This window comes from Dunckerocampus dactyliophorus, chromosome 12 (assembly GCF_027744805.1).
Source record: "Dunckerocampus dactyliophorus isolate RoL2022-P2 chromosome 12, RoL_Ddac_1.1, whole genome shotgun sequence".
NCBI classification, from domain to species: Eukaryota; Metazoa; Chordata; class Actinopteri; order Syngnathiformes; family Syngnathidae; genus Dunckerocampus; species Dunckerocampus dactyliophorus.
The window spans coordinates 28,624,139-28,639,213 of NC_072830.1; the positions used below are offsets into that span (position 1 = coordinate 28,624,139).

The 15,075-nt window shown below is 42.8% G+C and overlaps 1 protein-coding gene across 2 annotated transcripts; it reads left to right on the plus strand.

Annotated features, from left to right (window-relative positions):
• The first annotated feature begins 3,873 nt into the window (after window positions 1-3,873).
• Window positions 3,874-9,865, plus strand: her13 (hairy-related 13). 2 transcript variants are annotated; one of them, XM_054793920.1, is made up of 4 exons: window positions 3,874-4,090; window positions 4,147-4,233; window positions 4,317-4,398; window positions 8,006-9,865. In XM_054793920.1, the coding sequence occupies exons 1-4, from the start codon at window positions 4,034-4,036 to the stop codon at window positions 8,455-8,457; spliced, it is 678 nt and encodes a 225-aa protein (XP_054649895.1). In that variant the 5' UTR covers window positions 3,874-4,033; the 3' UTR covers window positions 8,458-9,865. The 2 variants fall into 2 exon arrangements, with proteins under 2 accessions (XP_054649895.1, XP_054649896.1); XM_054793921.1 differs by lacking the exon at window positions 3,874-4,090 and having other exon boundaries at window positions 4,092-4,233.
• Window positions 9,866-15,075: the final 5,210 nt, after the last annotated feature.

A 15,075-nucleotide genomic window follows, 5' to 3' on the forward strand; every position in this document is an offset into this window, starting at 1 on the left:
TCCTGATTTCTTATTTTCAGCATGTTTGTCGCAGCATGTTTCAGATCATCAAACAAATTTTGTCAGTGACAACACAAAATGAACACAAAATGCAGTTTTGTATTATTACAAAATTATTACTTGTATTATTATAACTTTGTATTATTATTCATCCATCTTCTGTGCCGCTTATCCTCACTAGGGTCGCGGGTGTGCTGGAGCCCATCCCAGCTGACTTCGGGTCACCAGCCAATCCCAGGGCACATATTGACACAACCATTCACTCTCACATTCATACCTATTTAGAGTCGCCAGTTAACCTAACATGCATGTTTTTGAAATGTGGGAAGAAACCGGAGTACCTGGAGAACATGCACACTCCACCCAGATGTTCCCGATCTCCTGACTTTGTGGCCAAGATGCTAACCACTAGGCCACCGTCCAGTATCTTTCTTATGGTGGAATCATAAACACTGATCTTAACTGAGGCTAGTGAGGCCTGCAGTTGTTTGGATGTTGTTGTGGGGTCTTTTGTGACCTCTTGGATGAGTCGTCGCTGTGCTCTTGGGGTCATTTTGGTTGGCTGGCCATTCCTGGGAAGGTTCACCAAAGTTCCATGTTTTCGCCATTTGTGGATGATGGCTCTCACTGTGGTTCGCTGGAGTCCCAAAGCTATAGAAATGGTTTTATAACCTTTGTTTTAACATGGGGGGCAACACTTTTTCACACAGGGCCATAAAGGTTCTGTTCATAATTTTCATGGACAGAATTTCTAGGCGCAGCCAAGGTGTCGAGGGAGTCCAGTTCGGGGGCACTAGGATCTCATCTCTGCTATTTGCAGACGATGTGGTCCTGATGGCCTCATCGAGCTGTGACCTGCAGCGTTTACTGGGACGGTTTGCATCTGAGTGTGAAGCTTCTGGGATGAGACTCAGCACCTCCAAATCCGAGGCCATGGTTCTCAGTCGGAAAAGGGTGGATTGCTCCCTCCGGGTTGGGAATGAGGTCCTGCCCCAGGTGGAGGAGTTCAAGTATCTCGGGGTCTTGTTCACGAGTGAGGGAAGGTTGGAGCGTGAGGTCGATAGGCGGATCGGCGCAGCGTCTGCAGTAATGCGGTCGCTGTACCGGACCGTCGTGGTGAAGAGAGAGTTGAGCCGGAAGGCAAAGCTCTCAATTTACCGATCGATCTATGTTCCCACCCTCACCTATGGTCATGAGCTTTGGGTCATGACCGAAAGAACGAGATCGCGGATACAAGCAGCTGAAATGAGTTTTCTTCGTAGGGTAGCGGGACTCACCCTAAGAGACAGGGTGATGAGCTCGGTTATCCGAGAGGAGCTCAGAGTAGAGCCGCTGCTCCTTCACATCGAGAGGAGCCAGCTGAGGTGGCTCGGGCATCTAGTCCGGATGCCTCCCGGACGCCTCCCTGGTGAGGTGTTTTGGGCATGCCCAGCCGGGAGAAGGCCCCGGGGAAGACCTAGGACACGCTGGAGGGATTATGTCTCACAGCTGGCCTGGGAACGCCTCGGTGTCCTCCCGGTGGAGCTGGAGGAGGTGGTCGGGGACCGGGAAGTCTGGGCTTCCCTACTGAGACTGCTGCCCCCGCGACCCGGACCCGGATAAGCGGAGGAAAATGGAATGGAATGGAATGGCCATAAAGGTTTGGATGTTTTTTCTCCCTTAATAATAAAAAGTTTCATGTGAAAACTGCATTTTGTGTTCAGTTGTGTTGTCATTGACTAATATTTACATTTGTTTGATGATCTGAAACATTTAAGTGTCACAAACATGCAAAAAAAAAAAAAAAAGGGAATCAGGAAGGGGGCAAACACTTTTTCACACCAATGTATTTCTGATGTTTGTCCAAAGCAGAGTTACTTTGTTAGTGTGACTATGAGGTCTCCAATACTAAGACGACTGCATTCTGTCCAATGATGTCCATTATCAATGTGCTTCCAAAGCCCAACATGTACATATGGCCTATTCTCCGCCATTGTGGTCGTTGTGAGTGGCCCCCTTCATGGAGCCAGGTGGCAGCAGACAGAGAGGGGGATGCTCGGTCCCCCATCCAGCCTTCCAACAAAGGCTGGTTGGGACAGCTGCTCCCAGTCTGCACCATTAAAGACATGGAGCTGAGATCTGAAGAGGGTGAGGTGCCAAAACCATTCCACTTCAAAGGTCTGAGACGCTTCCTTCATTTGTGGCAGTAGAGCACTGACGCTTCTTGTGGAATGACGTGCAATGGCGGCATTGCCGTGCATAAAAAAAAGCACAGAATTTGTTGTGCACCGGTTTCATCAAGCATGCACCACTGATCCATTGTGACGCCTATTTGCATAACAACAATTACTATATTAATACCAAGGACATGAGGTTTATTGGGCACAAGCTAATGACAGTCATTGATGTGGCACAGTATTTATGCATACATTTTCAAATAAAGTTAAGGGTTTTCTAACGCTTTAAAACATTTTTTGACAAAGCCAACTTTTACAGCAAAAACAATACATTTGTTTAAAAAACCTTTTGTAATCTACAATTATTACATTATTACCTAATTCCAATGTTTTTTAGGCTGCAGGCCAACAAAAAAAAAGCTGCGCGCTGCAATTGGCCCCTGGGCCAGTCTTTGGACACCACTGACTTAGAAATCACGCAAGTGTCGACTTGTGTTGCAGCAGCAGATAACATGGGAATATTGTTGCACACAAATTAGGAGTCAACAAACGAGAGGGAGAAAAACACATCATGCAGCAGGCGCAGGCCAACACCTGTCGCTTTCTTTGGATAAGGGCCCTTAATTCCCCCGGCTGATTGTGTTTGGGTCGAGGGGCCTGCAGCAGCTGCCAACTGAAGGCATCGCCTTACATCCGCCCAACAGGCGCCTCAATCTGCTGATGCTCAGACACAAAAGCCAGCGACAAGGAAGAACGGTCGGGCGGAAAAGTGCATGGAGGCAAACGGAAAGAAGCTCTAATGAGACACATGAGTTGTACGGATGACAATGCTCACTTTTCACTGTGACAATCAGACACTTGTACTTTGCATTGGAGTGTTTTGTCATTTAAGTCACACTATTTAGCTACGAAGCATAAAATATTATGGCGGGGGTGTCCAAGCTTCTTCCAGCAAGGCCCACATATACAAATATTGCAGGGGGTCACTTCTTAGATACATTTAAAACCAATCCACAAAGCTACCTGAACAAAACATAGCTTTGTGTTGTGGTTATGATTGATTTTTTATTTTTATTCATTCAATATGTTTGAAAAGAAGAAAGCAAAAGCAGAGCTTATGAATTCTTGGCAATGACTGATCATTTGTTCATTTCCTGTGTTTAGGTTTTGTAGATTGCTTGGTCAATATTTTAAATGATTAAAAAAAAAGAAATAAATATTACATAAACAATACATAATTTAAAAAAATCTGATTTAAAAAAATGAATAACATTACAGGTGACAGTTAATGGGGTTTAGATAGCTTGTCCAATATTTAAAAAATATATATTTATTTTTTAGATTAATTTAATAAAAAAATACCAAAGGATATGGGTGCCAAAGCAAATGGTGGTAATATCGTATAATGTATCTTTTTCAAATTATAATTAATTGTATTTTTACAATACGCCTAGCCCTAGGGCCAATAAAAAACGAGCTGTGGGCCAAAAATGGCCGCACTTTGGACACCGCTGGGGTATGATTATAATTGAATTTCACTGTTATTCCAGAATGACTCTGTGCCTTCATCATTTAGGCTAATACTGTCTTTCCCATAGAAAAAACGACGTGGTCGTTGCCGCAACACAAAAAAATAAACCGCATTAAAGCCCATCCGGGTCTCGTACTGCTGAGCGGAGACAAAGAGCCGCATTCCTATTGGTTGCTGCCGTGTGCACCCTGTCGTCCCCCAGTAGGACCAGCCCGGCCGCTATTCACATGCAAATCACGCCCTATAAATACTAACAACAGTCTGCACGTCTCACTTGGATTACACAATAAACACACGGCAGCAGGGCAGCAGAGGGAGACAGGAGAGAACCTACACCACCAGCAATATGGCTCCTTCTGGTCAGCTTGGCAAGGAGGAGGAGTGCTGCAAAGCGGACAGAAAGGTATGCACTTGCCGGACATGCGCACATGGAGGGAGTTACTGAGTGTTATGTTGCAGGTGAGGAAACCTCTGGTGGAGAAGAAGAGGCGAGCTCGTATCAACGAGAGTCTGCAGGAGCTGAGGGGTCTGCTGGACGATTCTGACGTGAGCGCATGCCTCGCCTCGTTCTCAAGGTGCTGCAAGGACGCAGACGTTTTTACTCCAAGTCTCTCTCCCTCTCTCAACAGCTGCACTCCAAGATGGAGAACGCTGAGGTGTTGGAGATGACTGTGAAAAAGGTGGAGGGCATCCTGAAGAACAGATCACAAGGTAGGACTGCGGGCAATTACTGCTCACACTGTTTGGAGGCCGATGGGATTTATTGTGACTTGATGAAGGATTCATTATTCCTGGAATTCAAGGCTTTCCAAACTTTGTCCGCAATCACAGGATAGCATTTTAAAATTCTGAATGTATTTTGTTTTGTAAAAAGGATAAAACCAGTCCAAATTCCACAAGTGAAGGAGTTACTGTATATATGGCATATTTATTGTTTTCAAGGTTGCAAAGCATGTATATATTATTAGGGTTTAGGGTTAGAGCATCAGCATTGAAAGTTTTTCTCCTCGATTACACCTTTTTGCTCTTTTTTTCCGTGTTTTAGAAGTTTTCTTAGACTAGCCTAGACCAGGAGTGTCCAAAGTGCGGCCCTGGGGCCATGTCCGACTCACAGCTTCTTTTTCATTGGCCCTCGGCATATTGTAAAACTACCATGAATTCATTATTAATGGAATATATCATTAGATATTACACACATACTTTCCTACCAATACCCGGCATTGTCCAGCACTTCATTTACAATAGTGATATAGGCAGCAGCTATTCCCTGACTGTCAGGTGACATCTTATGTAATGAATTTACATGCATTTATTGAATTTACTGTGATGCCACTGCATGCATTTCACAAATACAAACACTATTTGAGCAAAATAAGGCAAATACTGCAATATGCAAGGTAAGTTAAGTAACATTTTCTCTCAATAAAGTAGTCATGACAAAATCCTGACTACTAGTCAACCAAAATATCATGTTCTCCTACTAGTAAGACAGGTTAGTCTTAACAAATTCACAAACACAAATCCAATTAAATAATGCTGATAAACATACAATTTATTTATTAAAAATTAAGCAAGCCCAAATTAAGCATTTTCAAGCATAAAAATGGCTAAATGAACTCCTGTAATAAACAAATATAAGTGTGATATGTAGTATTCTACACTGGTTACTAGGTATCAGTAATGTCACATGGATGAGACAATAGCCACCGCAGGAAGTACTGTACTGAAACCGGAAGATAAAAAAAGGAACAACAACTAGGTAGTCCCCCAATGCTAACACTTGTGAGTCTATATTACGCCTCATATGTCATATTTTTTCTTAATGTGGTCACTATATTGGGTGATACGGATGTAAAGATGACTATAGGGTTGTTATTTCGTGTCTAAAGGGCTCTAATAATGTTCAAAAAACGTATTTACGAGGTCGTAAACATGCTCTATTTAGAAATAAGGAACCCTACTTTGCGGAAATTCACTGATCTCGGTCAGGTCTGGAACCAGTTAACGAGTGATGTCCGTATCGGCCAATAATATTGAACATCCCTTTATCACCTATCATGTAAAAGCGTATATACAGTATGTCACAAAAGTGAGTACACCCCTCACATTTCTGCAAATATTTTATTATATCTTTTCATGGGACAACACTGAAGAAATGAAACTTTGCTACAATGTAAAGTAGTCAGTGTACAGCTTGTATAACAGTGTAAATTTACTGTCCCCTCAAAATAACTCAATACACAGACCTTAATGTCTAAACTGCAGGCAACAAAAGTGAATACACCCCAAGTGAAAATGTCCAAATTGGGCCCAATTAGCCATTTTCTTTCCCCAGTGTCATGTGACCCATTAGTGTTACAAGGTCTCAGGTGTGAATGGGGAGCAGGTGTGTTAAATTTGGTTTTATCACTCTCACACTCTCTCATACTTGTCACTGGAAGTTTAACATGGCACCTCATGGCAAAGAACTCTCTGAGGATCTGAAAAAAAGAATTGTTGCGCTACACGAAGATGGCTTAGGCTATAAGAAGATTGCCAACACTCTGAAACTGAGCAGCAGCACGGTGGCCAAGACCATACAGCGGTTTAACATCACAGGTTCCACTCAGAACAGGCCTCGCCATGGTCGACCAAAGAAGTTGAGTGCACGTGTCCAGCGTCATATCCAGAGGTTGTCTTTGGAAAATAGACGCCTGAGTGCTGCCAGCATTGCTGCAGAGGTTGAAGGGATGGGTGGTCAACCTGTCAGTGCTCAGACCATACGTCGCACTCTGCATCAAATTGGTCTGCATGGCTGTCATCCCAGAAAGAAGCCTCTTCTAAAGATGATGCATAAGAAAGCCCGCAAACAGTTTGCTGAAGATAAGCAGACTAAAGACATGGATTACTGGAACCATGTCCTGTGGTCTGATGAGACCAAGATAAACTTTTTTGGTTCAGATGGTGTCAAGCGTGTGTGGCGGAAACCAGGTGAGGAGTACAAAGACGAGTGTGTTTTACCTACAGTCAAACATGGTGGTGGGAGTGTCATGGTCTGGGGCTGCATGAGTGCTGCCGGCACTGGGGAGCTACAGTTCATTGAGGGAACCATGAATGCCAACATGTACTGTGACATCCTGAAGCAGAGCATGATCCCCTCCCTTCGGAAACTGGGCCGCAGGGCAGTATTCCAACATGACAACGACCCCAAACACACCTCCAAGACAACCACTGCTTTGCTAAAGAAGTTAAGGGTGAATGTGATGGACTGGCCAAGCATGTCTCCGGACCTAAATCCTATTGAGCATCTGTGGGGCATCCTCAAACTGAAGGTGAAGGAGCACAAGGTCTCTAACATCCACCAGCTCCGTGATGTCGTCATGGAGGAGTGGAAGAGGATTCCAGTGGCAACCTGTGAAGCTCTGGTGAACTCCATGCCCAAGAGGGTTAAGGCAGTGCTGGAAAATAATGGTGGCCACACAAAATATTGACACTTTTGGCCCAATTTGGACATTTTCACTTGGGGTGTATTCACTTTTGTTGCCTGCAGTTTAGACATTAAGGTCTGTGTATTGAGTTATTTTGAGGGGACAGTAAATTTACACTGTTATACAAGCTGTACACTGACTACTTTACATTGTAGCAAAGTTTCATTTCTTCAGTGTTGTCCCATGAAAAGATATAATAAAATATTTGCAGAAATGTGAAGGGTGTACTCACTTTTGTGACATACTGTAGCTTATAGATACACGATATTGACCCACATTGGATTGGTTTTAGCATCTTTCATGTACAAAAGGTATTTAAATGACCCCTCTGCTGCATCCTTCAAGTTTTGTGTATACGGCCCACGCCCCTCATCCGGAATCTTTATCCGCCATCATATCAAAACCTTTTGAGCAACTGTGCTTCCAACTTTGTGGGAACAGTTTTAAGGGTGATGAAGCAGGGTCTGTAAAGGCATGCTTGGATAAGTTTGGTGCAGAAGAAGTGACCTTCTGGTCAAAACTCTTACAGAAAGTTGTATTCAGGTTTCCGTTCGGTGCGTTAGGCACGTGTCTCAATACTCCTATCAACTTTAACTCTTTAAATGTAGTATTTATATATTTATTTACGTATTTTTCTATTTTTTTTAATCATTTCTTTTAAAAAACAGGAAGTATTTAACCAGTAATTGCTGAGACATGACGAAGAAGAAGTAAGATTAAATTAGCTCAGCTTCTTTCTACTCCTTTTCGGATATGTTGAATTGTGCAAGTGTAACCATGAAGTAAATCCTCCACATTGTATCATGGAGCAGTAAGGGTGTGGTAATTCCTTGATCTCCTTCCCCCCACAGAAGCAGACATGCAGAGCCATGACGCGAGCGAGAGGTTTGCAGCCGGCTACATCCAGTGCATGCACGAGGTCCACATGTTTGTGTCCACCTGTCCCGGCATCGACGCCACAGTGGCCGCCGAGCTGCTCAACCACCTCCTGGAGTGCATGCCCCTAAACGAAGACCATCTCCAGGACGTGCTGATGGATCTAATCACCGACACGTCTGGGAGCACGTGGCACGGCAGCGGAGACCCGCTGCGTTCTGCGCTGGCCTCCCCTGGAGGAAGGAGTGTGTCCAGCGGCTCGTCCTTCTCGCCGGCCCCCTCCAGCGCATCCAGCGAGGACCTGTGCTCCGACCTGGAGGACACAGACGGCGAGCACAACCAGAGCACCACGGAGGCTATGGAGAGCAGGGAAGCTCTGAGCATTCCCACGATAACGTGCCCCAGGTCTATGTGGAGACCCTGGTAGGGGCTCATGTGTGTGGATGGGCCTTACCCTTACTTACCCTTACCGAAAGGAAAAACTCCACCCCAAAATGAACACTTAATAATCACCTACTTCTGCAATGAATTTCTTCCTTGGAATTATGCCTGGACTTTCTGAATTGATTACCAGGAATACCAGGAAGACCACAGAACAAGTCTGCAGCCGGAGTTTTCGGTTTTGTGGATGAACTGCTGATCAAGAGTGGATGTTTCCTTCCTCACAACTTCACCACTAAAGATCAAGAAGGCAGAAGCCCCTGTTTGATGTACTGTATACGGGACCAGTATGGGTACAAGAGAGCTCTTTTAGAAACAAATCAAAGTTTGGCAGTGCCTCTGATTAATATAAATATTTTTTATCGTATTTCGGAGAGACCAGTTTAGTGGAACCTTGGTTAGCATCATTCATTGGTCCCAGAAGGTCCGATGGACGCTAACCAAATCAGTTTTTCCAAAAGAAATAGAAATGTAAATCCAATTCATCTGTTCCAGAAAGCCAAAAATGTTACGCACGTTTTTATAGTTTGACACGCAGAAAACAATTTCAAATGCATATAAATATAATAAATGGTGAAAGGAATGGGTAAATGAGCATTTAAGGTTATTGTTACCTTCGTACCCAAAGACACAATGTGGCAGTGAGATCAACACCACTGAATTCAAGAAAGTTATTTCCTGAATTCAGTAACGTTTGTTGAGGTAAAAGTAACCTGGAATGTTTATTTATCCCTTCTGTCAATTGTATGCATTTAGAATTGTTTTATCCATGCAAAATTATTATTGCAAAACTATAAAAACGTGTTTTGTGTAACATTTGTGAGAGTCAACCGCTGATGACATCATAGACGGGCGACGTAGCTGACAACCGGTTTGTTAGCCATTTTGTTAGCTATCTAGCCAATCGGATGCTTGTTTTTTCGCTACAAAATACATTAAGAACGCAGCAGAACTCACGCAGTGTATTAACCACATGCCATGCTGTACGCTAACAGGAGAATGCACGCAAACCGAGGTAAAACTGTGGCGGCAATTTTCTATGTTAACTGAAAAACACGCTAACCCGGGGGGGACGCTAACCGAGGTTCCACTGTAGTTTATCTGTCCAGTAACCTCCTTTAGAATATTGCGTTGCTAAGATGTGTAGACGTCCGATTAAAAAGATTGTACAGACGATACTTTAAGTGTAACGTGACTCAATATGCAGGTTTTCACTAAAACTGTCTTACTTTGAATTGGTGAAGAAAATCACACTGTAGGGATGGAAAAATGACACACATAAGATACTGTCACAACTGTGTGGAAGGATATTGACAGATTTGAGGTAGAATTGTGAAGCATGCCTTCAAACCAATAGTTCTTCATGTGGAACTGATATTAAAAGACTGGGTTGACTTTTTCTGTCTTGAATCTGCGCTGCTAACGCTTCAAACACACAAATGATCCAAAACCAAAAACACCTGCAACAGGAAAATGCAGCATATGCCAAAAACAAAACCCCCTAAAACCACTAAATGAGAGAAAGGCTGCAAGTTAACGGAACAAGAATGAAGTTTATAGACGACCAAAAACAAAGAACAATGTACATTTTCATTGTGCCAACTTTCTAGTGGGGCATCCCGCTCATACCTAACTTCCGTTTTGTTTATTTAATGTGTTGTTTCCGTTTAATGTGTTGTGGGGCTTTGTGTGTGGGTTTCGGCATTTGCAGCATTTTTCTTTTGCATTTGCTCGTGTTCCTGCACCTTTTCTCCCCTCTGCATTTGTCTTATGGTGTTTGTGTGTTTTTGGTTTTGGATCATTTGATGCTTTTGCCGCTGCCGGCTGCTGTCCGAATCGTTGTTATTTGGTATTTCATTACACATTACAGCACAATATGTAAATATTAATACATTGCTCCTTGCTACCTATGGTGGGTTTCAATTAATTCATTCATTAGTAATGGGTCGTTTGTGGTTGACTATAGTAAAAAAATATATTGAAAGACAAGTCTTCTGTATAATTTTGGTGTTAGGCATCAGGATTGTTACATTGATGAGACATTGACCTTCACACTGCATGAAGTCAGCCATGGCTTGTCCGACATGATAGAGTGAAAACAAATTCTCCTCCCATTCTGTGTGGAAGTGGTAATTTTTTGGCTTCTTACTTGGTCCTTCTTCCCCACACCATTTGAAATCTTTTCTTAAGGTTAGAATAAATAATTTGGAGGTTAGCGAGTTAGCTCAGTAGCATGCTATGCCTAAGGGCAATGTAAACAAAGAATAATACAGGTTTAAGGCGACTACGCAGGTGTTATTTCATGTCTACAGAGCTTGAATAATGGTAAACAAGTATATTTAGAAAGTATGCCATTTATTAATATTGAATCTTACTTATTCACTTATCGTGGTCGGGACCTCGATGAACGAGGGATGACTGTACATATATGCATGAATTATTAAGGAATATATTTTGAACAAACGTGATAGATTGTGACATTACTTTACATTACTATTTTTTTCTTTGATTTTATTTCTACAACGTAAAAAACACCTATTTCAGACAATTATCTCTTCCCCTTAGAAAATGAGGTACAGTGCTTCTGCAAAAATTTGTAACTTCCGATACTAGAGCTGGTATTACAAACACTTCTTTCCAGCCTCCATGCTCAAAATTGAGCAGTGACCAGTGTGTGTGTGTGTGTGTGTGTGTGTGTGTGTGTGTTCCCATTGACACCTCTCCAAGCGTCCCTCCTCTCACCTTAGATCAGATGAGCTCATTGGCAAACTGCTGTTAGATCCTGTGTGGATTGTAAGGAACCACCATAAGAATCTTGTCCTTCCTGTTGGACAAAACTCATCGTGAAAAAAACCCCCATCATATTTATTCCAGTCGCTCTGCGTCATTTATATTCGGCGACACTGACGTTACGCATCACTCACGGAGGCTGGCGGTCCCCGGCTTGTGCCATGAAGACTTTCCTGGAAGAGTGCCTGGTGGTGGATGGGTGTGAAAGTGGCAGGAAACACGCTGGAAAAAGGAGACGCAGTGATCAAAGCAGGCAAGCGTCAAAGCCTGCAGAGCTGAAAAGACCTTAGAGAGGATATAAGGTGGCTCAGGTTCTTCAAAGAAAGAAACACACACCATTGCACGCATTGTACATACACTGACACACCTCTACAGTGTTTCTCAATATTGCACATGTGTGCCTTAGCTCTGGCCACAACAAAAGGCCACTCCAAAATGTGCAGTTTTATCACACAGCAGCGAAACCCGTCAGAAACTATCCAACCTCCACGGGACCGGAGGGCTCTCCGTGCATCAACTGTGGGTGGGCGTACGAATTGTGGGTCAAAGTTCAGCAGAACGCAACAGTTGGCCCGAGAGAGATTTAACGGGCGGTAAGCAGCATATGGCGCTGAAACGGATCCCTGGGGAGCCCAGCCGCCCGCAACTGTCTTTGACTGAGAGAGAACAATCACTTCCAACCGGACAGCCACATCAACTGTGTGGAGGGGGTTTGCATTGAGGAAACATTAATGAAAGGCATGTTTTATGGTGGTGTTTTATAAAAGAAAATGACAAACATATACTCCACTAACCATTATTGCCTGGTGTGCATACGGTACATAGATCCTGTTTGTACATTTTGAAGTGGACAATGTTTTGTGCGGCTATCATTAATACTGTACGGTATACTGCACATTGTGTTGCTGCTAGTGAAACGGACGATGCTCCGATCAGGGTTTTATGCTGCCAATTCCGATTTAATGATGAGTGCAATTGGCCAGGCTCGCCATTAGACAATTCCAAGTAATGTCCATTAAACACCAACACACATAGTGTTTGGAGGACAAGACATAGAGCAATGTTACAAAATGTTGAAATATGTCAAATCAAGTCGGTGATTAATTCTATCTGATAAAGAACGACTTGAACTTGAATTTGATACCTTGTTCACTTCTCTAGCCCAAAATATTAAAGAAGTTAGAGCAGATTTTACACCGGAAAATTGTGCCTTTGGTTCGAGTCAAAACAAAAGCTGTGATCAACCCACGGACCATGGCAAGTACGTACTACAAAATCATAATAAATGATAATAACATATAATAAAATAACAATAAAAACAATAATAAGAAGATGAAATAATAAAAAAAATAACTTAGGCTGTGAAAATGGTCAGATTTGAATGAAATGGCATCTGCAGATAGATATTAAAGTGAATCAATAAGCTATATATATACCTTCCATCTTGTCCTGAAGATTCAAGATTCAAGAGATTCAAGAGAGTTTTTATTGTCATGTGCATGGTAAAACAGCAGTTATACCATGCAATGAAAATCTTATTCTGTTCATTCTCCCAAGAAAAGAAAGAAAACAAATGAAAGAATAAGAACATAAGAAACATAAACACATAAACATATATACCAATAAATTAAGCAACAACAACAGACGAGACATTAATACAAGTAAATAATACAAATAAATAAATAAATAAAGTGCTATGAGTGTGTGCGTGTGTTGCGTGCGGCGTGTGCGAGTGCTTCGTTGAGGAGCCTGATGGCCTGTGGGTAAAAACTGTTTGCCAGCCTTGTGGTCCTGGACTTCAAACTCCTGTAGCGTCTGCCTGACGGTAGGAGTGTGAATAGTGAGTGTTGTGGATGTGTGCTGTCCTTGATGAGGTTGTGTGTTCTTCGTAGGACTCTAGATTTATAAATGTCTTGCAGTGTGGGGAGGGCTGCCCCAACAATGTTCTGTGAGGTCTTGATCACCCGCTGGAGTGCCTTCCTATCACGTGTTGTACAGTTACCGTACCAAACAGTGATGGAGGCGGTAAGGACACTTTCGATAGTGCATCTGTAGAAGCAACTCAGGATTGTGGTGGACATGCCAAATTTCCTCAGTCTTCTCAGGAAGTACAGTCTCCTTTGGGACTTCTTCAGAATTTGTTGGGTGTTGTGAGACCAGGTGAGGTCCTCGCTGATGTGTGTGCCAAGGAACTTGAAGGTTTTCACCCTCTCCACCTCAGTCTCATCAATAAACAGGGGTCTATGCGGCTCCTTTTCCCTTGTTCTTGGGTCGATGATCATCTCTTTAGTCTTATCTGTATTGAGAAGGAGATTGTTATCACGACACCAAGCTATGAGGTCCGCCACCTCTCTTCTGTATGATGTTTCAACACCACCAGTGATCAGTCCGATGACTGTAGTGTCATCCGCAAATTTAATGATGCTGGTGTTGTTCTGGGAGGCCACGCAATCGTAGGTGAAGAGCGTGTAGAGGAGTGGACTCAGCACACACCCCTGTGGGGTCCCAGTGCTCACAATTCTTGAGCTGGATGTGCGGTTGTGGACTCTGACTGACTGGGGCCTGCCTGTGAGAAAGTTAAACACCCAGTTACAGAGGGAGGGAGACTGAAGCCCCCATCCACGAGTTTGAAAGGCTTAAAGTTGGACTAAACATCCGAAGCATTCGTATGAGTCGATGTGGTCCAACACTCGGTATAAATTCGAAACAAAATTGAAGAGGAAAACGTAATCTACCCAACAAACATGTATACGAATGAAAACACACCCGATATTCTACGAAAAGTATCATTTTTAAGGACTCTCCAAATCGAGCTGACATGCACAGTGTCATACTTTTGCATCGCTAAAATACGTGTTTTATAACATTGCGACATATGACAATAGACACTTGAAAAAGTTAGTACGTACCCAATGGAGGTCATTTCCACTATCCTGTGGGAGAAAAACGAGCTCTGTGGTTAAAAAGTCACATTTGGAGTTCGAAGAAGAGAAGCTAGGCGGATTAATTCTAGCTAGTTAGCTGTGGACAGGTAGGCAAAGCGTGTACAAAAAGATGCAAGAGAGGTCGAACACCAATAGGTTTGACAAGGGAGTGATCAAACACACTGGCATCGATTGGCGTAGTCTGTGTCAAACTGTCAAACTGAAACCATTCTAGTTTTTAGAGACTAGTGTTGATTCTCGCCGTTCCTTGTCGGCTCAATACGGGTGTTGTCAACCCTACGTGACACAGCACACATAAACACTCATGCCATGCCTGTGTTGTGTTGACAAATTGTCATGTCATGTCATGTCATGTCATGTAGATACCGGTTTTTGTGGTCGGCTTTGAATGGCGCGGCATATGCTGATCACGTGTTTGTTTTTTTTTTTTACGGAAATGACCGATACTAATCGGTGGCCGATCTATCTGAGCATCCCGAGTTGAAACCTTCATTTCGTTTCACAGTCCAACAAAGTTAATTATTGTCTAAATCAGGGGTGCCCAAGGTGCAGCCCGGGGGCCATTTGCCATGTCACAATCTAAAAAATATAATTTGACAAGAAAAACAGCAACAATTTTAAAATGAGCAATAAATTCACAATAATAAAGTAAAAATATATTTTTTAAAGGTCAGAATCTAACAATAACAACCTCATAATATTATGAGGAAAAATAACATAATTTTAGTAGTATAAAGTTGAAAAATCACGAGAAACAAATCAACAAATAAAGTCATCATTTTCGGAAAATTTGACAGGAAAAATGAACAAAGACTGACATTCATACTAAATACCACCAAGCTTCTTAGCATGTCTACATGTGTTGGTTT

Bases quoted from the DNA above. Each gene is read 5' to 3' on its own strand.
- her13 (XM_054793920.1), top strand. From the start codon at position 4,034: ATGGCTCCTTCTGGTCAGCTTGGCAAGGAGGAGGAGTGCTGCAAAGCG. The intron at 4,234-4,316 runs GTGAGCGCATGC...CTCTCTCAACAG, and splicing joins GTCTGCTGGACGATTCTGAC to CTGCACTCCAAGATGGAGAA. The intron at 4,399-8,005 runs GTAGGACTGCGG...TTCCCCCCACAG, and splicing joins CCTGAAGAACAGATCACAAG to AAGCAGACATGCAGAGCCAT.